Here is a 27,810-nt window from a genome sequence, read left to right as displayed (position 1 = left end):
TCTGATAGTAAACCCTATAGGCCATGACTTCCAAGTCTCCCTAAATGGCTCATTCTGTGTGTATGTATGTATGATGTTTCAAAGTCTTTGCATTAAACTTCTAGTTGTTCGCTGGCTCGGCGCGGGACAAGCCGAGCGGTCTGGACGCTGCAGTCGTGGACTGTGCGGCTGGTCCCGGAGGAGGTTCGTGTCCTCCCTCGGGCATGGGGGTGTGTGTATTTGTCCTTAGGATAATTTAGGTTAAGTAATGTGTAAGCTTAGGGACTGATGACCTTATCAGTTAAGTCCCATAAGATTTCGCACACATTTGAACATTTTTGTTCGCTGGTACTTCCTGGTGACCCTCGGTGTTCTTTAGTATCAGCCAACAATGGAACACCAGGATTTCACAAAACTGTAGGAGGAGAAAGAAATTTTAAAAGTGAATCAGGAACTTTAATTTTACTCGCCCCAGCCCCTGTCACACGGAGAAGATGACTGCATTATAGGCAGCTCCCACTGCATATGCATGACTACGACCTATCACGTCTCAAGGGCATAACCAATTAAAAAGGACACCCAGCTTCGTTGATAGGCCACAGCAAACATTGTATATCGAAGAAAGTTTGTTCCTCATGACATGGTCCATCAACTATAGATGTTTGATACAAAAACTTTGAAACACCCTGTATATATTCCCTTTTCCTGTCAGCCAGCAGCTTGTCTGAGGTAGAGGAACGACATATTTGATTCTAAATGCTAGTTTTTTGCTGGACTATTTATTTATTTTCTCTTCGTGACACAAACTACACCACTTACTCGTTTCGGAGTTTTGTCGTTGTCAAGTGTACCTGTGAAGATGGTGTAACAGGTTAATACTGTTCCTTACGTCTAAATTAGTCTGTGTGTACATATGACAACTTACGCCTACGTCTTAGCTCGTACGACGTGGTCCATACGACATCGTTGGAACATTTAGGAACAAATGGAAATTTACATTCGCACAGAAAGTTCCCCGAAGACATCCTCAACGACAAACAGATTTTGAACATAAGCCAAGCTTTGAAAATTTTATTGACATTGTAAAAAAAGGGTAAATCATCGCGATGAACACCAAAAATTTCAACACTTTTCACTTATGTAAGAACCTATGGAACAAAAAAAAAAAAAAAAAAAAAATGACGAGTGGGCGATGCCTACCTATTGTTCATTGTCTCTGTCGTGTGCACGCGACAACTGTTTTAAATAGTAAAAGTTACAGTTCTTATATAAATAACTTAGTGTTAGCAAGGCAATTTTGAACGTTTTTACATTTTTGAATGCGTATTTGCTCTTGCAATACGACTCACATGGGCTCGTTTTGTTTTTAGCTGCTATATTTCGGATAACCAGAGACAGAAGAAGTGATGTGAAAAGCATGTTTAATCCATTTAATTCGCCGGCCGCGGTGGCCGAGCGGTTCTAGGCTCTACATTCTGGAACCGCGCGACCACAACGGTCGCAGGTTTGAATCTTGCCTCTGGCGCGGATGTGTGTGATGTCCTTATGTTAGTTAGGTTTAAGTAGTTCTAAGTTCTAGGGGACTGATGACCTCAGAAGTTAAGTCCCATAGTGCTCAGAGCCATTTGAACCATTTTTTGTTAATCCATTTAATTCCACTTTCACCATAATCGTATCGATAACGAATAAGCTGTAACTCTGCAACCATTACTAGTATGGGCAGTGCTTCTTGCTCGTTACATTTTCAGCTTTCAACTCGTATGCACAATATTTTTAATGTTCATGCTCTTTGCTAACCCATAATCGCGTGCAATAAGGAAAGAAGCAAGGCATGCTGTCGTATCTTGAAAGAAAGAGAACTGCATAGAGGTAAACGTCCATGCAGAATACAGTTCTTGTTTTTTAAATTATCAGCGCATTAATCTCAATGTAGTTTATCCATATTCTCACTTTGATATCTTACCTATGATGCGTCATTCAGTGCATGGCCACTAATAGCAATTTACAGGGTAAAAAAAAAAAAAAAGATGTAACTTTTAAACATCTTCCAGGATGGTGGAATGCTATAAATGTGATTAATGGAATGGCCTCAAACGCTTAAGACTCCTTAAAGTCGATATTTTTCTTTAAGATGCATTTGAGTAAAATTTTAGTGATGGTAACCTAACTGTCTAAGATGTAGGCCTACCTTTGCAACAGTAACCTCTTTGGTTCTTTTCCCGCAATATTTGTCGTCAGTAACTCTGTCAGTTTTTCAGGAATAACCAAACAGAGCACAATTGTAATGTATATCTACTTCAATCATCTGCTTTAACTTTAGTTTTGAAATTCATTTTGAGATTTTCAGAGTATGTAAGTCTGTAGGGCCTACCATGCTTTGCGATGTACAATTAATTAATTAGTTACTTACTTTAATGTTCCATGTATCATCTGCACGATAAATCGGAATGATGTGGAACGAGTCCTTTACATAAACATCAGTTTATTGTAAGTATGCCTCAGGGTTGATCATTTACTAGCTTTTTGTCTTTTTAATTAAAGACAGACACATGTTAGTCAGTAATTACTACCCAACAACATTTACAAATCTCAATACCAGATAGTCTTCTGTAGAATAGTAGTCGCCAAAGAGAAACGTTTTCACTTTAGTTTCGAATTTCACTTCGCTGTCTGTCGGGCATTTTATTTCATTGGGTAAGAGATCAAAACTATTGGTTGCAGAGTTGTGAACAGCTGTTTGTGCTACAGACAACCTTAATGTGGAGTAATGAATGTCACTTTTATCTTCTGGTACTGTAATTATGTTCATCACTTTTCCTGTTTAAATGATGCGGATTATTTACAAGGAACTTAATGAGGGAATAACTACATTGTGAAACGGATAGATTGCCACACACACACTCAGCAGCAGGCAGGCACGGCGAAAAGAGTGTTCCAAATGGTTTATTTCAAAGCCTTCTTCACAAAGGAAGCAAACCGCACACACACACACACACACACACACACACACACACACATATATATATATATATATATATATATATATATATATAAAAGTATACCCATAAAAATGACACACACATGGCCGATCTCTCCGGCTGTTCTAGCCAGAATAATTTTAAAGAAGGAGAATATGTGAACAATGAATAATTATCTGCACGAGGAACTTAGGGCATGAGACGCTGCACCAACAATCAGCGCAGTTTAACGTAGATATGCGTTGCGCGAGGACGTTTCCGTTGTTACAGTGTAGCTCGGATGCCGAAGCGTTTGCGGTTTGGAAGGCGATGATAAACACACGAAAGCAACCATAATTCATGTATGCAACAGAAAATATTTCTTGAACGGCTCCATTTACGAATGAAACATGATTCCTTTAAACTATGATCGGATTGATTAGTACAATGCAAGCTGTCATTTTTAATGAAACAACTACATCTCCACTCATTCAAAGCACCAAATACTATTTAGGATACGACCACAAAAGTAAAGAGATATATCTAACGATACAAACTGATTACGGGCACGTCATAGTGATATAGTGAGAAATATCACCGCGGTGAACCATGGAGGTATAGATGAGGTGAATCTAATGTTTTGCGCTGTTTAACATGGCGAACGTAGGTTTAACGACAACTCTCTCCTTTTTGAACCTACACGAAAAACTCACAAAACACTGACTCGGAAGAATTAAACATAATCACTGACTTTCCGCGAAACAGAAATTCCCTTGTAAACCTATAGCATAGCTGGTGCTGAGCATAGAATAGAAAGTGTATGTGTGCTGTGTAGCCTTTCTGAAGAATGCTGTGAATGAAAATTTATGTGAATATTCTTTTCGTCGTGCCTGACTTGTGCTCGGCGTGTAAGTAGCAATATATCCCTTTCACAGTATAGTTATTCCCTCATTAAGTTTGTTGTCATTAATCCACTGCACTTCAACATGAACAATAACGTACATAAATGTAATACCAGAAGGAGAAAATAACACTCTTTACGCCAAATTAAGGTTGTCTGTAGCTCCAAGGGGGTTCACAATGCTACAACCAAAAGCTTTGACCCCTTACCCAATGATATGAAATGCCTGACACACAGCAAGGTAAAATTTGAAACTGAACTGAAAACGTTTATCTTCGATAACTCCTGCTGTTCTGCGGAAGGTTATCTATCACTGTAATGTGTACATGGTAATGTATAGCAATTACTGACTTACATCTGTCTATCTTTAATTAAAAAATGTAAGAACTAACAAATCATCAGCAAGTAGGCATATTTACTAAAAAAATTCACGTCATTATGTAATGACTCGTTCCATATCATTACGATTCATCGTGCCGTGATACATGAAACTAAGTAACTAACTATTGATATATCACAAAGCATGGTATAGGTTTTTTTTGTTTTTTTTTAGTCATCAGTCTTCTAGCTCATTTGACGGGGTCCGCAACGAAGTCCTCTCGTGTGCCAACCTCTTCATCTCAGAGTAGCAAAAAAATGGTTCAGATGGTTCAAATGGCTCTGAGCACTATGGGACTTAACATCTATGGTCATCAGTCCCCTAGAACTTAGAACTACTTAAACCTAACTAACCTAAGGACATCACACAACACCCAGCCATCATGAGGCAGAGAAAATCCCTGACCCCGCCGGGAATCGAACCCGGGAACCCGGGCGTGGGAAGCGAGAACGCTACCGCACGGCCACGAGATGCGGGCTAAAAAAAATGGTTCAAATGGCTCTGAGCACTATGCGACTTAACTTCTGAGGTCATCAGTCGCCTACAAATTAGAACTACTTAAACGTAACTAACCTGAGGACATCACACACACATCCACGCCCGTGGCTGGATTCGAACCTGCGACCGAAGCAGCCGCGTGGATCCGGAGTGAAGCCCCTAGAACCGCTCGACCACAGCGGCCGGACGAATCGTATCGCTGATACTTTCAACTAGAATTTTAACTCCACTCCCGAACCTTTCTTTTATTTTCATCATTAGATCTTCGATGTTCAGATTGAACAGTAGGGGCGAAAGTCTACAATCCTGTCTTACACCATTTTTAATCCGAGCGCTCTGTTCTTGGTCGTCCGCTCCTATTATTCCCTCTTGGCTCTTGTACATTTTGTGTAATACCCGTCTCTCCCTATAGCTTATCCCTATTTTTCTCTGAATTTCGAACATCTTATACCATCATAATCGAACTCTTTTTCCAGGTCGGCAAATCCTATGAACGTGTCTTGATTTTTCTCTACTCTTGCATCCATTATCAACCGTAACGCCAGAACTGCCTCTCTCGTTCCTTTATCTTTCCTATAGCCACACTGATCATCATCTAACACATCCTCAATTTCCTTTTCCATTCTTATGTATAATATTCTTGAAGGAACTTGGATGCATGAGCTGTTAGGCTGACTGTGCGATAGTTCGCGCCCTTTTCGGCTCTTGCAGTTTTCGGAGTTGTGTGGATGATATTTTTCCAAAAGTCAGATGGTACGTCGCCAGACTCATACATTCTACACACCAACGCGAATAGTCGTTTCGTTGCTACTTCCTCCAATGATTTTTAGAAATTGTGATAGAGTGTTACCTATCTCTTCTGCCTTATTTGATTAAAGTCCCCCAAGGCTTTTTTAAATCTTGATTCTAATACCGGAACACCTATCTCATCTATACTCCCATTCCTTCTATCATATAACATAAATTTTCACTCCTCATAGAGGCCTTCAATGTACTCTTTCCACCTATCCGCTCTCTCCTCTGCATTTAACAGTGTAATTTTCTTTGTACTCTTCATGTTACCACCGTTGCTGTCAATGTCACCGAAGGTTGTTTTGACTTTGCTATATGCTGAGTCTGTCCTTTCAAAAGTCATTTCTTTTTCGATTTCTTCACGTTTTTCATGCAGCCATTTCGTCTTAGCTTCCCTGTAATTCTATTTATTTCAAACCTCAGCTACTTGTGTTTCTATATTCCTGAATTTTACTGAACGATTTTGTACCTTCTTCTTTCATCGATCAACTGACGACTTCTTCTGTTACCCAGGGCTTCTTCGCCACTACCTTCTTTTTATCTTTGTTTCTCTTTCCAATTTCCGTAACGGCCTTTTTAGTGATGCCCAATCCTCTTCAACGGTATTGTCTACTGGGAAATTCTTTATTACTGTATGTACAGCCTTAGAGAACTTCAAGCGTACCTCGCCATTCCTTAGTAATTCTGTATTCCACTTCTTTGCGTGTTGATCCTTCCTGACTAACTCTTGAACTTTGGGCTACTCTTCATTACTACGTCACTGTGATCCGGTCTAAATTTGCTCCTGGGTACGCCTTACAATCCAGTATCTGATTTCGAAATCTCTTTGCGTGTTGATCCTTCCCGACTCACTCTTGAACTTTGGCCTACTCTTCGTTACTACGTCACTGTGATCCGGTCTACATTTGCTCCTGGGTACGCCTTACAATCCAGTATCTGATTTCGAAATCTCTTTGCGTGTTGATCCTTCCTGACTAACTCTTGATCTTTGGCCTACTCTTCGTTACTACGTCACTGTGATCCGGTCTACATTTGCTCCTGGGTACGCCTTACAATCCATTATCTGATTTCGAAATCTCTGTGTGACCATGACGTAATCTAACTGAAATCATCCAGTATTACCTGGCCTTTTAAAAGTAAATCTCTTCCTCTTGTGATGCTTGAAAAAAGTTTTCGCTATTTCTGGCTGAAATTTATTAGAGAAGTCAAAAAGTCTTTCTCCTTTCTCATTTCTTGTCCAATATTCTCTTGTAACTTTTTCTTTTACTGCTTCCCCTGTAACTGCATTCCCATCCCCCATGACTATTACATTTTCATCACCCATTACGTACTGTTCGCCCTCAATATCTCTCGATGTCGGCATCTGTACCTCAACTATCAATATCAGTGTTGGTTTGCTGTCGATCCTGATAAGAATAGCCGTATCACTGAACTGTTCACAGTGACACACTCTCTGCCCTATACGAATCCTACTCCCGTCATACCATTTTCCGCTGCCGTTGAAATTACCCTACACTCATCTGACCAGAAATCCTAGTCTTCTTTCCATTTGATCTCACTGATCACTGCTGTATGTGGATTTTGCCTTTAAAGTTCCCTTTTCAGGTTTTCTAGCTTCCTCACCAGGTTCAAGCTTCTGACGTTCCATGCAACGTAGAACGCTACCGTATCGTTGGTTATTCATGCTGTTTTTTGTGATCACCTCCCCCTTGGCAGTTCCGTCCCAGAGATGCGAATGAAGAACTATTCCGAAATATTTTGCCAATGGAGAGATCATCATGACCCTTTATCAATCTGGCTCTATCGATACACTCACATGCTTTGAAAACCTCAAAATTAATTTCAAAAGTAGAACTAAGCAAATTATCAAAGTAGATGTACATTCCAGTTCTGATGTGTTTGGTTATTCGTGAAAAACTGGCAGAGCTACTGGCGAAAAATATTTTGGGAAAGAAAGTAAACATGCTATGTTTGGAAAAGTAGGCCTACTTCTCACACAGGTTAAGCTATCGTTACTAAATGCTACTCACATACAGTTAAGGCAAAATATCCATTTTAAGGGGTCTTAGGCGTTTGAGACCATTCCCTTAATGGCACTACTGGCATTCCACAATGCTGGGTGATGTTTAAAAAATTATATCCATTTTTACCCTGTATGTTGCTATTATTGGCCACACACTGAAGACGCATCGTAGGTAAGAGCTCAGAGTGAGAAGATGGGTAAACTTCAGTGAGACTAATGCACTGATAATCTAAAATAAAACACGAACTCTATTCTACATGGAGGCACACCTCTATGCAGTTGTGTTTCTTTGACATTTCAATGATCGTTCACTTTTTTGACATGCACAATATATGAGAGCATGCTTTGCTTCTTTCCTCATGGCACACATTTATGGGCTCTTTGCAAACGTGAACACTAAAAATGTTATGCATACGAACTGAAAACTGAAAATGTAACGAAGAAGTACCATTACCAGCAAGCAAACACAAATTTATTTCTGAGTTCCAGGTTCATTTGTTATCGATACGAATACAGTGAATGTGGAATTAAATGGATGACAAAAGCATGCCTTTAACTTCGCTTCCTTTTCTTCTGGTTACCCGAAATATAGCGGCCAAAAACAAATTACGTTAACAAGGACTAATGTGTCGTATTACTAGAGCAAATACGCATTCATGAACAGAAGAAAGCTCCAAACTGCCTTGCTGAAACTATGTTATTCATGTAAGTTCTATGTTTTTCTTGTTTCAAACAGTTGATGCGCGCAGACGTCAGAAATAATGAAAAAGAAACAATCGTAAACAGTAGTGTGCTAACGTTTTGGGCTACCTTAAACAGCGGCTGGCCCCGTCCACTCTGGCTTCAAAACAACCTACAGAGGAAGTCTGTAGTGCCAACTCCCTTCCTTTTTTTTTACCTCCATGGAACATTCAGATACTCAGAATTGATCGTTTTTTGTCAACATACATTTACGTCATAGTCACATGACCTCGCGGCGGCGTAGGTTTGTCCGTAATGCTTCCTTCAAATTTTGCATATCATTATATCGTCAGTACAGAGAGATTCCCATTGTAAGTGCTGTGGATTTCGTGTAGGCGTTTTGTAAACACCATAACAATTTGCATATGATACGTGGAATAAAATAGACTCTTGCCTTTGAAGAGCAAAATGAACGGTCGTCACGTCACAGCACCGTCACGTCACGCCACGTCACTTCGCTTAGCCCACTACCGAACGGTGACAGTGAGGTTATGAATCACTGTCAGCGGTACAACAAGTCCGAGTATAGTATCGGAATTGAGGGAGTAACTACGACAAAAATTATTAATGGCCAAAGCAATCTTCGTAACGCGTGTTCCTAATCAGTACTGTTTGGTAAAATGCCGGAAGGTGAAACAACATTTCAAAAATCGACAGTTATTTGCTAAGGAAGATATATTAGTACAAACAGATTAAACAGTAGTTATAATGGTATAAGCGGGGCCTATTTATTTGGTCCATAACGTTTTATTTTTTGTTACGTAAGTATTAATGTCGTTACCAACGGTATCTCTTTTCCTGACGTCTTCACTTAAAATGTTATCTTATGGAAACTGCTTCATAAACTTATGTTGTTATTTAAATGCACTGTGGGCATAAGCTCTGTTCCCTTATAGTAAAACATAAATAATTTTTCGCTTTCAGATACCTGACCTCGCTTGTGTAAGAGCACTCAATGGGAAAAATATACAAGTCGTCGTGGTATCTTAACAATTTGCCACGAAAACGAAGCCTAACAATAAAATAAAGTTTAAGAATTCGTAAACCCGTAAATTAAATTACTACAAGGCGAATGAGCGTGGCGAAAATAGGTGAATGTACGATGGTAACAGACGACGACACCGTCGTAACTTCCTTACGGACAAACGTTGATGTACCGTGACGCGACCTGACGGTCCGTTGACGACCTGTGTGAATGCCGCCATCTGAAATGTATTGTGGAATGTTTTGACTGTTTCGAAGTGACGTGAAGTGGTGGCCAATGTGAACTGGCGTCAAACGAACAGCTTCGTCCCGATATCACTTGACAATTCCAGCTTAGTACTGACAAGAAGCGCAAACGTAATTCTCGCTCCGGAGATATTCCTACTCTATGGAACCCAGGCTGTCAAAACATCTGAAAACAAACTTTACAAAATCACGCCAATAAAAAATAACTATATATATAACGTGATCGTGAGTAACAAAAAGACAATCGACATTTATGCTCCAAGATGCCATATGGACCACGTTATACCAGCTAAGACGTAAGCATAAGATGCCATACGTAGATGCCATATGTAGACATAGACTAACATATGCGTCTTTCTTTCTTTCTCACTGGTTATACCGAACTTGAGAGTCCATTACCGCAGCAACGTATTTTCGCCATCTGTCCCTGTCTCGGGCTATTTCCTTCCATTCACCTTCAATACCTAGGCTCCCCAAATCAGCCTTCACTTTGTCCTCCCATCTACGCCTCGGTCTCCCAACAGAACGTTTTCCCTCTAAGTGCCCTACCAGTACTCTGCGCGCTGCCCTGCCCTCATCCATTCTAACTACGTGACCCGCCAATCTCAGCCTACGTGATTTAATAATACTGATTACGTCAGGGCTTGAATAGAGTTTGTGAACCTCTTCGTTGTGCAGTTTTCGCCACTCTCCGCTAATGTCATCCCTTTTTGCTCCGAACATTTTCCTCAAAATTTTGTTTTCAAATACTCGAAACGGCTTTTCATTTTGCACAATGAGAGATCAAGTCTCACACCCATACAGCATAACTGGTAGAATAATAGTTTTGTATATTCCAATCTTTAAATTCCTAGGCAATATCCGTGATGAAAGTATTCTATTCAGTGAGAAGTAGCACGCATTTCCCGCCCGTAATCTCTTATTCAGTTCGGATTAAATCTCATTTCTCGAAGTGATGTCCACGGCCAGATATTTAAATGTGTTCACTTTTTCCTGATCTACTGCTGTTGGCATTCTAGTAGTAACCAGGTATTTAGTTTTGTCTTCACTTATCCTTAGACCTACATCTTCACTAGCCTTGATTAACGCATTTGCATTTGCTGTTACAGATTCTTTCCTATCGCATCTGCATACCCTAATGTCTTATTTCCGTTTAACACCACACCCTCTGAATTATCTCCTGTCATTCGTACAATATATTCTAGGACTAAATTAAAAAGTAGCGGAGACAGGTCATATCCCTTCTTAAGTCCGTTTGTTATTACAAATTCTTCTGACTCGAATTTCCCCACGCGTACTCTACCTTTTGTGTTTTTCAAACTTGCTTCTATAAGCCTAACATACTTCTTTGGTATTCCAAGTTCCAAAAGAATTCTGTACAATTTTGATTGCAATACTGAATCATATGCTTTTGTAAAATCTATGAAAAGATTATGAACTGGTTTATTGTATTCCCATTCCTTTTCCAAAATTTGACGCAGGGTGAATATTTGGTCTATAGTTCATCTGTTCCTCCGAACGCCAGCTTGGTAATCACCCACAATTTCATCTGCAAATGGTGTAAGCCTGCTTAGCAGAATATTCGAGATAATTTTGGAACATACTGGTAATAGCGATATCCCTCTATAATTACTGCAATCCATTTTGTCACCCTGCTTAAAAATTGGGGTCAGAATCGACTCCTGCCACTCTTCAGGTATCATCTCTGAGTTCCATAGTTTAGTTCTCACTTTGTGAACTACTACCACCAATTTCTGTCCCCCATTTTTCACTAATTCTGCAGTTATGCAATCTGATCATGGTGCTTTATGGTTTTTCAATTTGTTGATTGCATCTCTTACTTCATTTAACGTTGGCTGAGGTATCTGGGGTTCTGTTGTATGTATTTCGTACGCCTGCTCATTTCCTGCTTCCTGGTGTACATTTAATAGATGCTCAACATACGCCCTCCATTTACTTAATATAGCACAGGCGTCTGTCAGTATTCCCCCGGCATCCCCTCGAAGTACTTTTGTCCAAGCCTTGAACCCCTTCCTATACCAATTTATGTCTAGGTAAAGTCCCCTAATGTATTTTATTTTACTGTTTGTTTCCATTTTTTTTTAATTTGATTGTTCAAATAATCCCTCTTCTTTGCCCGTAGCCTACGACCAACTTACCTTCTCATGTTCAAGAACTCCGCTCGTTTTCTGTCTCCCGTTCTATCCCCATCTAATCGCGCTTTTCTCCTTTCCTTTACCAATTTCTTGCATTCCTCATCAAACCACGGTTTCCTCCCGTTCTTCTTAATTGTACCTATTGTGACCTTCACTGCCTCTTTGATATTATTTCTCACAGTGATCCACTGTTTATTTACATCCTCTTCTTGATCTTCGTGTGTCCTGAGAGCATGAAACCTATTTAAACTTCTATCATGTACCTACTTCTAAAGTTTTTATGATTTAGCTTGTCAGTGTTGAACCTAACAAAATCTGCATTGTGACACCTTGATGTTGCTGTAGATAGCCGTTGGTGAACTTTGGCGACTACAAGAAAATGATCAGAATCGCTGTCTGCTCCCCTGAAATCCCTAACATTTTCTATACTAGTGTGCCATCTCCGATCTACAAGAACACGATCAATTTGGTTTCGGATGTGTCCATCCGGAGAGACCCAAGTTGCTTTACGAATGTCCTTCCTTTTGAAATATGTGCTCTCAACAATCATGTCTTTTGAAACAACAAAATTAACCACCCTTGTGCCATTATCATTCGAAATGTTATGCAAACTTTCTTTCCCAATTGTAGGCCGGAATGCTTCCTCCTTCCCTATCTTCGCATTAAAATCACCTCATCCCACAGTTGATCTAGTTCTTCATAAAAGCCGTCCTTAACTACCTCTTCAATGTCCTCAGTTGGTGCGTGTACATTAATTACTACTAGTCTATCCCACCGGCCGGAGAGCACTATAATTGATAGTCAGTCACTAATTAACCTTGTATCTCTGATTGCATGAAGCACTTTTCTCTATACTGCAAATACTGTTCCGAAATTTTGAACTTCCGCACCTCCATAGAAAAATGTATAGTTACCCCTCTTTATGCTACCCTCCCCCTGCCACCGAGTTTCTTGAATAACTGTAATGTCTGCATTGTATCTATCTAATTCTTCTAATAATGTCTGGAACGTTTCTGGCTGTTAAAACTTTTAACGTTCCATGTTCCCAACCTGAAAATTCCTTTCGGCCTGAACCTCTTCGAAGTAGGTTCCGGCCGCAGATTCGAATGAGAACCTAGTTTACCTCCGGAATATTTTACTTCAAAGGGAGCGATGCCCATTAATGTTGCTGATTCTTGATGAATATATTTTATAGTGAGAGAAGAAGAAACAGGGTGGTTCATCACGCTATCGCCTGATCCCCCCGGCTGTCCGCGACTGCTTATTTTTTGTATTCGCAGTACCCTTCTTACTTGAAGGCCGTATCCCCTATCCGCAACCTGGGGACGCGCTGTGCCGTGGTGGTAGGGGCCCACGAGACATATACGTAAATAACAATATTATACCACCATCACAGATACACTTCGCAATGGCAAAACGCCGACAAGAGCTTCTTGCGTACTTTCTGCCACCTCGAGTAAAATGAATACCTAGCGCTGCAAAAAACTTGTATTTAATACATGTCGTTCTTCGAATCTGTACATACTAAGTGTCGTTGAGTTGCATGCACGTTACTTTGTTTGTCACTGTGTCACCTGGGGCATAGCTACACACATGTGAGTGGATGTGCGGTACTTACCCCTGTAGTGCACGTCGCGGTGCATGGAGGGACACTTCTTGCCCTGCAACAGAAGACACAGCCGGCATTAGCCCCCGAGGACAGGACGGCACAGTGGGGTGCGGTGCGGCGTGCCAGGGGCGGACAATGGACGCACCGCGGCTGATCGATGCGTGAGCCGCGTCCAGGCCACAATGGGCGGCCGCCGGCCCCGTTACAAATTGGTTCATTGTGATTAATGGGCCCCCCGTTTGCAGGAGGTGAGAATCCAATTAACGAGAGAAAGGTCGTCACAGTTACCGCCGGCAACACGCCACGCCGCGCCGCGACGCGACGCGGCGAGGCGATCCGCCTGGCCCCCCTTCCAGTTGCCGCTCGCTGGAGCCTTTAAGCCGGACGTCGCCACTGCCGTAACACATTAACCGGAAATATCTCAGCCTAGTTTTGGCCGAGACAGCATTTAATACTTTTTTTGTGGGATCAAACATTTGAAAACCTCTCTCACACCGGCCTGATTTAGCTTCACTGATCAGGATAGTAAAAACATGCGTATGTTAAGGGAATTTTCATTCACAAAGCAGGCTTATCACATTCACACAGTTCAATACTGTTCTATCCTGATTAAATTGAGCTTAACTTAAATGCCATAAGGCAGTGAAGCAATTTCCAAGTCTCGGTGCGACGAAAATTGTCAGTCGATCTCCTGAGAACATTTGTAATAATTATTAACTTTCGGTGATCACATGGGAAGGATAGGAGATCTGCTGGTAAGACCGTGTTAGCTTATTTATTTGAAGTAACTGGATATGTTGAGCATACAAAACGGCAGGTTCGTCCAGTGTAAATCAGACGTTCTCCACTGATCCCGTGCAACACAGCGTAGTAAGCAGACACTGTCAATAATAATCATTTAAATAATACGCGAACACACTTACTTTAGTTTAGTTAGTGTATTAAATTCCTTCTCATACAGAATCTCATCAAGATGGCGACTAGCTCAACAATACATACATGTACATCCTCCTTCTTTCACGGCTAATCGGCAGGCATTGCCCCATTCTTTTCATAAGAGAAAACAGATAGCAGAGAAGCTATTCCATGGAATAAATGGACGCTCCAAGGAATAATAGGGCTTGAAACTACTTTGCATTGATAATCATCGTATATTAAAGTTTAGGAATCGGTAAGATAAGAAGAGACATTTCGAGATATGTACTGAGTTATATAATTTATAAAATTTCTGAAAATATCGTGGAGAGACCGCTGCAAGAGACATTACAAGCAAGCATTACGGTTGTGCTTTTGGACGAGTTCTGCGTTCCACAAATCCTCACACACACACACACACACACACACACACAGGCTCTTCACTTGAAATACAATAGTGTTGCGCAAAGAGTTTTCTATTAACAAAGCGCGATAAGGCGAGTAGCCAGTTGTAAGAGTATTGTTTATTTTATTCGAGTTGAGAGGCGTCATCCTCAGACTGGGCAGGCTCCTCTGGTAATACATAGTTTCGTTAGGTCAATATGGTACTCAGAAAACGAAGAGGGTGCACAGATCAGTATACAAGTAAATGATGAAGTAAGCGTTTCACAAGCTGAGGCAGAAGAAGTTGTAAGTCTGTCAAACAATAGTAAGTCTCCATGGAGAGATAGGATGCCCATTAAATTACTGAAGTATGTAGGATATTCACTAACTGAAAAATTAGCCAAGAAGCTTAACAATATTATAACTGGTAATGAAATTACAAACAAATGGAGAACTAGGTTCACAAAAAAAAGGATGTAAGTTCCATGCGGCGTTTCGCGGATGATGCTGTAGTATACAGAGAAGTTGCAGCATTAGAAAATTGCAGCGAAATGCAGGAAGATCTGCAGCGGATGGGCACTTTGTGTAGGGAGTGGCAACTGACCCTTAACGTAGACAAATGTAAAGTATTGCGAATACATAGCAAGAAGGATCCTTTATTGTATGATTATGGTAGCAGTTATTTCTGTAAAATATCAGGGAGTATGCGTACGGAACGATTTGAAGTGGAATGATCACATAAAATTAATTGTTGGTAAGGCGGGTGCCAGGTTGAGATTCATTGGGAGAGTTCTTAGAAAATGTAGTCCATCAACAAAGGAGGTGGCTTACAAAACACCCGTTCGACCTATACTTGAGTATTGCTCATCAGTGTGGGATCTGTACCTGGTCGGATTGACAGAGGAGATAGAGAAGATCCAAAGAAGAGCGGCGCGTTTCGTCACAGGGTTATTTGGTAAGCGTGATAGCGGTACAGAGATGTTTAGCAAACTCATGTGGCAGACTGCAAGAGAGGCGCTCTGCATCGCGGTGTAGCTTGCTCGCCAGGTTTAGAGAGGGTGCGTTTCTGGATGAGGTATCGAATATATTGCTTCCCCCTACTTATACCTCTCGAGGAGATCACGAATGTAAAACTAGAGATATTCGAGCGCGCACGGAGGCTTTCCGGCAGTCGTTCTTCCCGCGAACCATACGTGACTGGAACAGGAAAGGGAGCTAATGTCAGTGGCACGTTAAGTGCCCTCCGCCACAAACCGTTGGGTGGCTTGCGGAGTAGAAATGTAGATGTAGATGTAATTAACAGGTACTATAAACCTCTACAATACGGCGATTCCTTCCAACTGAATACGAACAACTGGAGACATTTACTCCAATAACTACATCAAGGCGAAAATTGGTTCCAGGTTTACTAGTTCCATAGCAGTTAATAGTTGTATTAGACAAGGTGACTCTGTGAGCTCGCTACTTTAGAATATAGACATGGGTATAATGAAGGTACTAGCTGTTAGTGGTCATAGAATGGAGGGCGAAGAAATGAAAATCATTTATTATCCAGTTCAGTTGGCAAACAGTGAAGATGACCGGCAGATACTTTTACAAATATTAAATGTGGCAGCCAAAAACTTGTGTGGTCAGATCCACTCACAAAACCAAATCTATGACCTCATCTGTGAGAGCAATTACGTGCAAACTGGAAGTGGATGGAAGAAGTATTGGTATTGGGCTGTCCAGCAGAGAAAAAGCGAAAAGAAATGTTAGAATACACCTAGTAAAAGCAAGCAAAGTGGCAGGGTGTCTAAATGATACGGTTTAGACAAACAAGCATACAGGAAAAGGTGCAAAGGTACGATTATACAAAACAACAAACACACCAATCAAAACTTGCACCGTTGAGACGAGACCGAAAATACCAAATCAAAAAGACTTTTAGAAACAATGGAAATGAAAATTGTGCGAAGCATTACAGAGAAGACACTGAGAGATAGAGAGAGACGTGAAGGAATTAGAAAAGGATGTAAAGTGGGCTCTATTAATGAGTGGGTACATAAGAGAAAGCATGAATAGAACGAACATATAGGATGCGTGAACGGAAGATGGTGAAAATCGTAAGAAAGAAATCACCAGCTCGTGAAAGAAATAATGGCCGGCCAAGGAAAAGATGGAGGAAGAACTTCGCGGTAGACTAAGTAGTAGTGAAGCGAACAGGCTTTAGCCTAGAAAAAAAGGACGAACAAGCCGAAGAAAAAGAAGATATGATAATGCGAGAAGTAACTGAAACAAGTTCATAATGAAACGGACTCGTCAGTAGACGAAGGACTACGTAATCCATTTTATCTCCTTACTCTAAATGCATTTAGATCAAGAGCTTGCATTGCGCGTGCTTATTAACACCGCCAGTGAGCTAGCTTCGGCGTCGCTGTGTGAAATGTGGGAATGAATGCAAAGATAAAGTCGATCTCCGTTTACCTGGAAGCTGCTCTTGAGGAAAGATTACATTTTCCTTGAGAGTAGAGGCCTTGGGACGATAAATACAGTGTCCACTTAAATTAATGTGACCACCTGTGAAAAGCCTGAATAACCACATTTTGCAGCTCGGACCTTTGCGAGGCATGCAGGAAGAGACTGAGTGAGGTTCCAGAAGTTACTGAGAGGGATGTGGAGCCACGCCGAATCCAGTGGCGTGGTCAGCTGTGCGAGGATCGATGGCACACAGATTCACGACTGGCTTTAAATTCTGGGAGTGAGGTAAATTCATCCCGGTGCTCTTCAAACCACGCACGTACACCTATGCATTGTCCTGCATGTGGATGTGGTCATCGTCCCCAAATACACTATGCACAACTGTGTTAATCTACTGAGCCTTCCAGAATGAGAGATCATCCAAGGAATGCGACTGGACTCTTTCCACTAGTGTTGCTGGATGTTTTCCAGCAGATGCTGTACAAGTCAATAATCATCTGTCCGATGGAGCGTCAAACCTGATTCATCTGAAAAGGCCACCTGTTGCCGCTTGGTGGACGTCAAGTTGTGGTACTGGCGCGCAAGTTCCATCCTTTGTTGCCAATGGAGAGAAGCCCGCACGGGTACGTGAAACAGGCAGCTGCTGCGGAAGCTCATGTTCGCTGAACAACCTTACGTCAGTAGGAGAGACCGGTGTACTTCTTCGCAATCGTCGCCTTGGCGTGAATTTTTGAAACAAGCGGCCACTTGATCTTCTATACTTCTACGACGTTTTGAGGAATTTATGATTTAACTGGTAGGTAAACCCAGAAATTTCTCCGTCCCCACCATCTGATGGTCCAGCACTCAAGCAAACTATCTGTGGCTACAGAGGGCTTGAGAAAATTACTGATAATGCATAATCAGGTGTAGTCATTGTCTTTTCAATAAAAGGAAGTGCACCCACGTCCATGATACCACTGACCCGTAATTACGGGATGCGGCAAATAAAAGTGGTGCGAAGGACTTATTCCTTTTCTCTTGCCACTAGTGGGCCTAGGTTAAGAAGCTGCTCAAGGCGGATCGAAGCTGGACTGCTACACTCCTGGAAATTGAAATAAGAACACCGTGAATTCATAGTCCCAGGAAGGGGAAACTTTATTGACACATTCCTGGGGTCAGATACATCACATGATCACACTGACAGAACCGCAGGCACATAGACACAGGCAACAGAGCATGCACAATGTCGGCACTAGTACAGTGTATATCCACCTTTCGCAGCAATGCAGGCTGCTATTCTCCCATGGAGACGATCGTAGAGATGCTGGATGTAGTCCTGTGGAACGGCTTGCCATGCCATTTCCACCTGGCGCCTCAGTTGGACCAGCGTCCGTGCTGGACGTGCAGACCGCGTGAGACGACGCTTCGTCCAGTCCCAAACATGCTCAATGGGGGACAGATCCGGAGATCTTGCTGGCCAGGGTAGTTGACTTACATCTTCTAGAGCACGTTGGGTGGCACGGGATACATGCGGACGTGCATTGTCCTGTTGGAACAGCAAGTTCCCTTGCCGGTCTAGGAATGGTAGAACGATGGGTTCGATGACGGTTTGGATGTACCGTGCACTATTCAGTGTCCCCTCGACGATCACCAGTGGTGTACGGCCAGTGTAGGAGATCGCTCCCCACACCATGATGCCGGGTGTCGGCCCTGTGTGCCTCGGTCGTATGCAGTCCTGATTGTGGCGCTCACCTGCACGGCGCCAAACACGCATACGACCATCATTGGCACCAAGGCAGAAGCGACTCTCATCGCTGAAGACGACACGTCTCCATTCGTCCCTCCATTCACGCCTGTCGCGACACCACTGGAGGCGGGCTGCACGATGTTGGGGCGTGAGCGGAAGACGGCCTAACGGTGTGCGGGACCGTAGCCCAGCTTCATGGAGACGGTTGCGAATGGTCCTCGCCGATACCCCAGGAGCAACAGTGTCCCTAATTTGCTGGGAAGTGGCGGTGCGGTCCCCTACGGTTGGTTGGTTGGTTTGTGGGATTAAAGGGACCAGACTGCGGTCCCCTACAGCACTGCGTAGGATCCTACGGTCTTGGCGTGCATCCGTGCGTCGCTGCGGTCCGGTCCCAGGTCGACGGGCACGTGCACCTTCCGCCGACCACTGGCGACAACATCGATGCACTGTAGAGACCTCACGCCCCACGTGTTGAGCAATTCGGCGGTACGTCCACCCGGCGTCCCGCATGCCCACTATACGCCCTCGCTCAAAGTCCGTCAACTGCACATACGGTTCACGTCCACGCTGTCGCCGCATGCTACCAGTGTTAAAGACTGCGATGGAGCTCCGTATGCCACGGCAAACTGGCTGACACTGACGGCGGCGGTGCACAAATGCTGCGCAGCTAGCGCCATTCGACGGCCAACACCGCGGTTCCTGGTGTGTCCGCTGTGCCGTGCGTGTGATCATTGCTTGTACAGCCCTCTCGCAGTGTCCGCAGCAAGTATGGTGGGTCTGACACACCGGTGTCAATGTGTTCTTTTTTCTATTTCCATGAGTGTAGAATTGCTGCCGTTTCAGTCGAAGAGTTTTGCTGCAATTGTTGAATAATACGGGGGTTGTCGCCATACGCGTTATACTTGAAGCCTCCTACACAAAGTACTCGTTCGCTGAAACATCAAGTGACTTGGATGGCCAGCTACTGCCGCGACCAGACTGACCTCTGCTTAGAACTCTGTGTAAATTTACTCCAGGGTTCGGCAGGCTGGATGGACTGCTGGTCTGTCCTGTTGGGAGTAAGTTGGTGCGCGCGCCACGGGGTGTCGTTATATGCATACACCCATATCAATTGTATCCACTCGACCGGGCCAGTTTCACTTTCCCCACCCTGTATAAGTAACCACAGTCTGTGAATGAAACAGCAGTATTAGTTTTATTTTATCCCATCTCTTTGTATACGGGCCGCACTGGAGCGCTAGAGAGATCTCGACATGTGCTCTAAACGTCTCTGGAAACTCTCTGTGTTACGTGGTCCGTTACCTGCCGATGCTCTGCTATTAAACCATGTACAGGATCATCTCCTTGTCTCTGAATTTCGCTTGCCAGTTTAGGAGAAGGAGCTTTCTGTTCCATACTACACCACTTAATATGTTCGAAGTCTTCAGAATAGGCACTGGATTGATATTGCTCACATCCCTTCCCTATTTGGTGCTCACCTTCACGTCATTGTATAACTGTTGCACCCTACATTTTGCTTTTATTTCCTTTTTCCTCTTCCCTCTTCCCGCTTCTTTCTGTCTATGCCTTTCTGTTTTTCTTTCCCTTCCTATTAACACATTTATTCTTTTGTCTTACAGTTAACAATTTCTACTGCAATAAGGGCCGACGAAACAGGCACTAGTACCACAAGTGTCAAGAAGTACTGGGTGATCAAAAAGTCAGAATAAATTTGAAAACTTAATAAACCACGGAACAGTGTAGATAGAGAGGTATAAATTTACACACATGCTTGGAATGACATGCTGTTTTATTAGAACAAAAAAAAAGAACAAAGTTCACAAAATGGCCGACAGATGGCGCTGGACAGCAAAACGTCAGCCACTGCGCATGACAATCGTGTATAACAGGAGCTGTAATGAGAGAGAGAATCAGATGCGCCAGCAGTCGCAGCATATTGACGTTACCTGAAAAGGCGCTTTTAGTGAAGCTGTATTATCAGAATCGGGAATGTGCTAGTTCAGCGTTACGATCCTATTGCCATGGGAAGGGAACTCGAACGGGTAAAGGTCCGTTGACAAATGCAACTGTGGCGAGAATGATTTCGAAGTTCGAAGCCACTGGTTGTTTAGACGATAGACCACGTAGTGGCCGACCGAGCACAAGGCGTAATGCTGCTGAGACAGTTCAGGGAGAAATGGAGACTGTAGCGAGTTCGTCTATGCACGGGGAAGTCAGCTCTCGTGCAGTCGCACGTCGCACCGGCATTCCATACACTATTGTTTGGTTGGCACTTAGGCGTACCCTGTGATGCTATCAGTACAACATCCATCGGCATCATGAACTGTTACCTGGCGATTTAGTGAAGCGGAGGGCGTTTGCGGTGTGAGTGTTTCAAAAGATGGCGGAAGATGACGATTGGTTGAGTAACGTGTTGTGGACCGACGAAGCTCATTTCACGCTCCGAGGGTCTGTCATCGCCCACAACTGCAGAATTTGGGCTACCGACACTCCTAGAACTGTCGTGGAAACTCCATTGGACGACAAGAAACTCACGGTATGGGTTGGATTTACCACATCCACCGTTATCGGGCCTTTTTTCTTCGAGGAAATGCGTGATTCTGGTTTTGTAACTGCTACCTGCCGTGACGGGTGAGAGGTACGCCGATATTTACAGAATCGCATCATCCCCAGCCTACTGGAACGTACGATGTTTATGCAGGATGGCGCTCCACCCCATATTGCTAGACGCGTGAACGATCTCTTGCGCGCGTCGTTTGGTGTTGATCGTGTGCTCGGCCGCCACTTTCGTCACGCTTGGCCTCCCAGGTCCCGAGACCTCAGTCCGTGCGATTATTGGCTTTGGGGTTACCTGAAGTCGCAAGTGTATCGTGATCGACCGACATCTCTAGGGATGCTGAAAGACAACATCCGACGCCAATGCCTCACCATAACTCCGGACATGCTTTACATTATTCCTTGACTACAGCTACTTTTGAGGAATGATGGTGGACATATTGAACATTTCCTGTAAAGAATATCATATTTGCTTTGTCTTACTTTGTTATGCTAATTATTGCTATTCTGATCAGATGACGCGCAATCTGTCGGACATTTTTTGAACTTTTCTATTTTTATCTCTTCTAATAAAACCCCATGTCATTCCAAGCATGTGTGTCAATTTGTACCTCTCTATCTACATTATTCCGTGATTTATTCAGTTTTCAAATTTATAGGGACTTTTTGATCACTCAGTAAGTCTTGGCGAAAACTGATGACGAACGGATACAAAATACGACGTTAATGTTAATGTACAGCACAGACGAAAAGTTACTGTGATACCTTTACCTTCTCGAGGGTGGACGTGGGCCACGTGAAGTCGATGTTGGTCCTGACGGTGCGGTGGTGCAGGTGCTGCGGCGGTCGCACGTTGTTCTCCAGAGGCGCCTTGGGCTCCTCCTTGGGACCCTGCATCAGCATCCTCAACGAGTACATCTGCAACGCAAGACACCGCACGGCGCGTCAGCGGACGCATTGGATTTAGACGCCTGTGTGTCTAACAGCCTAGTACGACCCTACTTGATAACGTGTACAGTTGATGCCCCAACCTAAACCGTTTCTTCTACATGAGCGTATTGAGTGTAAGTGCAATGTGGCGTCATGCTTGTGTCGATGATGATGAATATGAAATAGAAGAGAGAGGATAAAACTTGGTTCTGGCAAAGACAGCATAATTCTGTCTGTTGACACCACGGGAGCTGCCGAGTGTAAATTTCTTATTCGACTGACGGATAACAATCAATAGTAGTATGGACACACTGCAGGAGACGAACAAAATACATCTAGAATTCGTCCCAGAAAGCGGTGTGAAATCTTTAGGTTATGTTACCATCTGTTCCCACTTTCCCGGCTTGATGTTTTGCAATGAAAACATTTTCAGTAATCAAGACTTTAATATCTCCTTCATCGAAAAAGTACAAAGAAGGGCAGCTCGTTTTGTACTATCGCGAAATACTGGAGATAGTGTCACAGACATGATACGTGAATTGGAGTGGCAATCATTAAAACTAAGGTGTTTTTGTTTGCGACGGGATCTTCTCTTGAAATTTCAATCAGCAGTTTTCTCCTCCGATTGCGAAAACATTCTGTTGGCACCCATCTACATAGGGAGAAATGATCATCGCGATAAAATAATCAGGGCTCGCACAGAAAAATTTAAGTGCTCGTTTTTCCCGCAAGCCGTTCGAGAGTGGAACGGTACAGAGACAGCATGAAGGTGGTTCATTGAACCCTCTGCCAGGCACTTTATTGTGAATAGCAGAGTAATCACGTAGATGTAGATGTAGCGATTATCTTCGGAGGAGAAATTTTGGTGTGAATTTGTAAATGATCAAGCACATTTATTTAAGTAACACTTCACAGCTACACTTTCATTTTTTTAATTTTTTTAATATAAAAACATGTTTTTATTTCCTCACTATAAGTTACTCAAGTATACTCAATCTGAATTAAATCAGCCAAACTGCTAATCTTCAAACTGGTAACATCAATATCACTGTTGAAGGGTAAGTAATAATGACAGAATATAGCTTCACAGCCCGCCTGATTTAAACGGAACTGAGTGTGCTTGAAAGCGGGATTTCAACAGAGAAACCATTAGAAAGAAAGCAAATACTTTTTTCCTAAACAAGAAAGTGAAGTGTGGCTCTAGAATTGCCACCTCCAGAAGAAAACGCTACCAGTAGCATTTTTATCGATGTCCCATGGAGAGGACGTTCTTAGAAACATCTGAGCAACTTTTTGCAGCTGAATTACCATATATTTCGAATAACCAGGATATCGATGAGACATTAAACTTTAAAATTCCTTAACAAACTCTAAGAAAAAGAAAATGACGGACTACCAAGGATTTCTGTGAATGAGACGGAAAGCGGTAGATGTGATGCACGTGTACAGACAAAAAAATTATTACAATTTAAGAAAAATCGGATGATTTATTCAAGAAAAAGTACTTAATAAGTCAATAACGCGTTGTTCCACATCTAGCCTCATGCAAACAGTTATTGAGCTTGGCATTACTCACAGAGTCTTTGGATATTCTCTTGAGGGATTTCGTGCCAAATCTGCCCAATTGTCGTCAGAATCTCGAGCTGGTTGGAGGGCCCTAATCTTCCAAAGGTTGCCAACTGAGAAGAGATCCGGCGATATTTCTGGACGGTAGGCCTTAGCAAGTACGAAGACCAGCAGTAAAATGTCTCGCCGTTTGCGGCCGGAAATTATCTTGATGAAATATAAGTTACGATGACAACGTGGGGCGTAGAATACCGTCGACCTACCACTGTGCTGTAACTGTGCCACGGATGACAACCAAATGATGTCGCTATGGAAAGAGACACCCCAGACTATCACTCGCTGTCGTCGGGACATTTGGTGGTCGATACTCCGCGTCACCTCCAGACACAGCTTCACCGGTCGTCGGGGCTCAGTTCGAAGCTCGACTCATCACTAAAGATAATTCTACTGCAGTCAGTGAGATTCCAGGCCGAAGACATGTGAAGACACACCGGACAACGATGGGATACGAATGTGACTATTGCCCGCTATAAAGCCTCACAGCCAGAGGTAAAGGTCTACTGTGACATTTTAGTTCGTTACATATCCCCTTTGATTATTACCTGCGGCACCTCTACAGCACAGCGATAAGTCGACGACATTCTACGCTCCGTGTTATTGCCTTCGTGGCAAGCCATCCTGGGTTTATATTTCATTAAGATAATGCCCGCTTGCATACGGCTAGTGATTCTATGGCTTGTCTTCGTGCTTGCCGAACCCTTCCTTAAGGGACAAGGAGCTTAATAAGAGTTGCCATCCCACCAGCTCGGGAGCCTGACGAGCTAACGCACTAGTTGGACAGAATTTGGCACAATATCCCTCACGAGGACATCCAAGAACGCTATCAATCAGTGCCAAGCCGGATAACTGCATGCATAGGGGCCAGAGGTTGGCCGAGCGCCATTTGTAAAGCTCTTTCTCTTGAATAAAGAACCCGATCTTTGTGACACTGTAATGATGTGTTCATCTGTGCATGTACATCACATATACCGATTTCCGTCCCGTTCAGATAATTTCTTCGTGGTACGTCACTCTTTTTGCCTTAGAGTGTACGACTCGAGAGGAACTGAGAAATAATAATTTATTGTATCTATGTCATAGACACAGAGCAGTTAGGATGGGGCACTTACAGAATATGTAATTGAAGGGCGGTGAACGGCTTAGTCATAACTGTAAAGACCGAGCGAGGTGGCGCATTGGCTAGCACACTGGACTCGCATTCGGGAGGACGACGATTCAATCCCGCGTCCGGCCATCCTGATTTAGGTTTTCCGTGATTTCCCTAAATCGCTCCAGGCAAATGCCGGGATGATTCCTTTGAAAAGGCACGGCCGATTTCCTTCCCCGTCCTTCCCTAATCCGGTGAGACCGATGGCCTCGCGGTCTGGTCTCCTCCCTCAACCCAACTCGCAACTGTAAAGCTGGTGAAAACCTTAATTTAGATACAATCGAGAATACTGCGTACAGAACGTTTCCGATAAGAGCGAAATTTCATTCTTAACCAACTTGTCGTACAGTTGAGACGAATGTTCAATATATTTTGATGTGTAACGCGTAGTCAATCGGGCAAAATCCCTCATGCGCTATTGTGGGTGAATATTGTCGCAAGAGCCCATTCTTTACTCGCAGTACATATGTAATTTGGCGGGAAAAGTGACGGTAATATGAAAAAAGTTTGTAATATGAAACGCAACAGTGTTATAGACATTTTCCATCTGGTGGAAGACATGTTTCTCACTCCTGTAATGTTCTGTTTTGGTCACTAGAAGCAGCATTCATTAGTATCACCACTGTGTACCTCTGTGAGTGGACACAGTCTGCACTACAGTTCCGAAACATTTTTGAAAGATAAACTCAAATAATCCTACATTTATCTTCTATTTATAAATTAGCATACTGCTCCTCCTTGATGAGTTACACTTAAGCACCAAAGAAACTGGTAAGGTAAACAGAGATATGTAAACAGTCAGAATATGGCGCTGTGGTCGGCAAAACCTATATAAGACAACAACTGTCTGGCGTAGTTGTTAGAACGGTTACTGCTACTACAATTGCAAGTTATTGTGATTTAAGTGAGTTCGAACGTGGTGTTATAGTCGGAGCATGAGCGATGGGACACAGAATCTCCATTGGGGATTCCATTGTGCTTTGCCGTAAGACCATTTCCCGAGTGTGCCGTGAATATCAGGAAACCGGTAAAACATCTAATCTCCGACATCGCTGCGGCCGGTAAAAGATCCTGCAAGAACGGGACCAACGATGCCTGAAGAGAATTGTTCAAAGTAACAAAAGTGCAACAGTTCCGCAAATTGCTGCAGATTTCAATACTTGGTCATCAGCAATTGTCAGCGTGCGACCCATTCAACGAAACATCATCGATATGGGCTTTCGGAGCCAAAGTCTCACTCATGTACCCTTGATGACTGCACGACACTAAGCTTTACGCCTCGCCTGGGCCAGCCAACACCGACATTGCACTGTTAATGAGCGGGTTGCTTGGACGGACGAGCCTCAAAAAAATGGTTCAAATTGCTCTGAGCACTATGGGACTTAACTGCTGAGGTCATCAGTCTCCTAGAACTTATAACTACTTAAACCTAACTAACCTAAGGACACAACACACATCCATTCCCGAGGCAGGATTCGATCCTGCGACCGTAGCGGTGTGCTCGGCCACTGCGGCCGGCCGACGAGCCTCATTCCATATTACATCTAGCAGACGGACGTGTACGGCTATGGTCCCTGCATTTCAACAGGGGCTGTTCAAGCTGGTGAAGGCTCTGTAATGGTGTGAGACGTGTGCAGTTGGAGGGATATGGAACCCATGATACGTCTAGATACGACCCTGACAGGTGATACGTACGTAAGCATACTGTCTGACGACCTGCATCCATTGTGCATTCCAACGGACATGGGAAGTCCCAGCAGGACAATGCGACACCCCACATGTCCAAAATCCCTACAGAGTGGCTCCAGGAACACTCTACTTAGTTTAAACACTTCTACATCTACATCTACATTTATACTCCGGAAGCCACCCAATGGTGTGTGGCGGAGGGCACTTTACGTGCCACTGTCATTACCTCCCTTTCCTGTTCCAGTCGCGTATGGTTCGCGGGAAGAACGACTGTCTGAAAGCCTCCGTGCGCGCTCGAATCTCTCTAATTTTACATTCGTGATCTCCTCGGGAGGTATAAGTAGGGGGAAGCAATATATTCGATACCTCATCCAGAAACGCACCCTCTCGAAACCTGGCGAGCAAGCTACACCGCGATGCAGAGCGCCTCTCTTGCAGAGTCTGCCACTTGAGTTTATTAAACATCTCCGTAACGCTATCACGGTTACCAAATAACCCTGGGACGAAACGCGCCGCTCTTCTTTAGATCTTCTCTATCTCCTCCGTCAACCCGATCTGGTACGGATCCCACACTGATGAGCAATACTCAAGTATAGGTCGAACGAGTGTTTTGTAAGCCACCTCCTTTGTTGATGGACTACATTTTCTAAACACTCTCCCAATGAATCTCAACCTGGTACCCGCCTTACCAACAATTAATTTCATATGATCGTTCCACTTCAAATCGTTCCGCACGCATACTCCCAGATATTTTACAGAAGTAACTGCTACCAGTGTTTGTTCCGCTATCATATAATCATACAATAAAGGATCCTTCTTTCTATGTATTCGCAATACATTACATTTGTCTATGTTAAGGGACAGTTGCCACTCCCTGCACCAAGTGCCTATCCGCTGCAGATCTTCCTGCATTTCGCTACAATTTTCTAATGCTGCAACTTCTCTGTATACTACAGCATCATCCGCGAAAAGTCGCATGGAACTTCCGACACTATCTACTAGGTCATTTATATATATTGTGAAAAGCAATGGTCCCATAACACTCCCCTGTGGCACGCCAGAGGTTACTTTAACGTCTGTAGACGTCTCTCCATTGATAACAACATGCT

General features: G+C 43.3%; 1 protein-coding gene across 2 annotated transcripts in view; it reads right to left on the bottom strand.

Moving 5' to 3' along the window:
* The window catches only part of LOC126198713 (carbonic anhydrase-related protein 10-like), a 424,244-nt gene that overhangs the window by 27,840 nt on the left and 368,594 nt on the right, over positions 1 to 27,810 (bottom strand). The window contains exons 9-10 of one of the 2 annotated variants that reach the window (XM_049935230.1): positions 22,081 to 22,227; positions 13,275 to 13,317 (exon numbers count right to left, since the gene is read on the bottom strand). In XM_049935230.1, coding sequence (XP_049791187.1) covers positions 13,275 to 13,317; positions 22,081 to 22,227 — 190 coding nt within the window. The remainder of the gene's footprint in view (positions 1 to 13,274; positions 13,318 to 22,080; positions 22,228 to 27,810) is intronic. The other variant, XM_049935229.1, reaches the window with a different exon arrangement.

The sequence above is a fragment of the Schistocerca nitens genome, chromosome 8 (genome assembly GCF_023898315.1).
Source record: "Schistocerca nitens isolate TAMUIC-IGC-003100 chromosome 8, iqSchNite1.1, whole genome shotgun sequence".
In the NCBI taxonomy this organism is placed as follows: Eukaryota; Metazoa; Arthropoda; class Insecta; order Orthoptera; family Acrididae; genus Schistocerca; species Schistocerca nitens.
The sequence above is the reverse complement of the archived record's forward strand: the minus strand, read 5'-3'. Positions and strand labels throughout refer to the sequence as shown.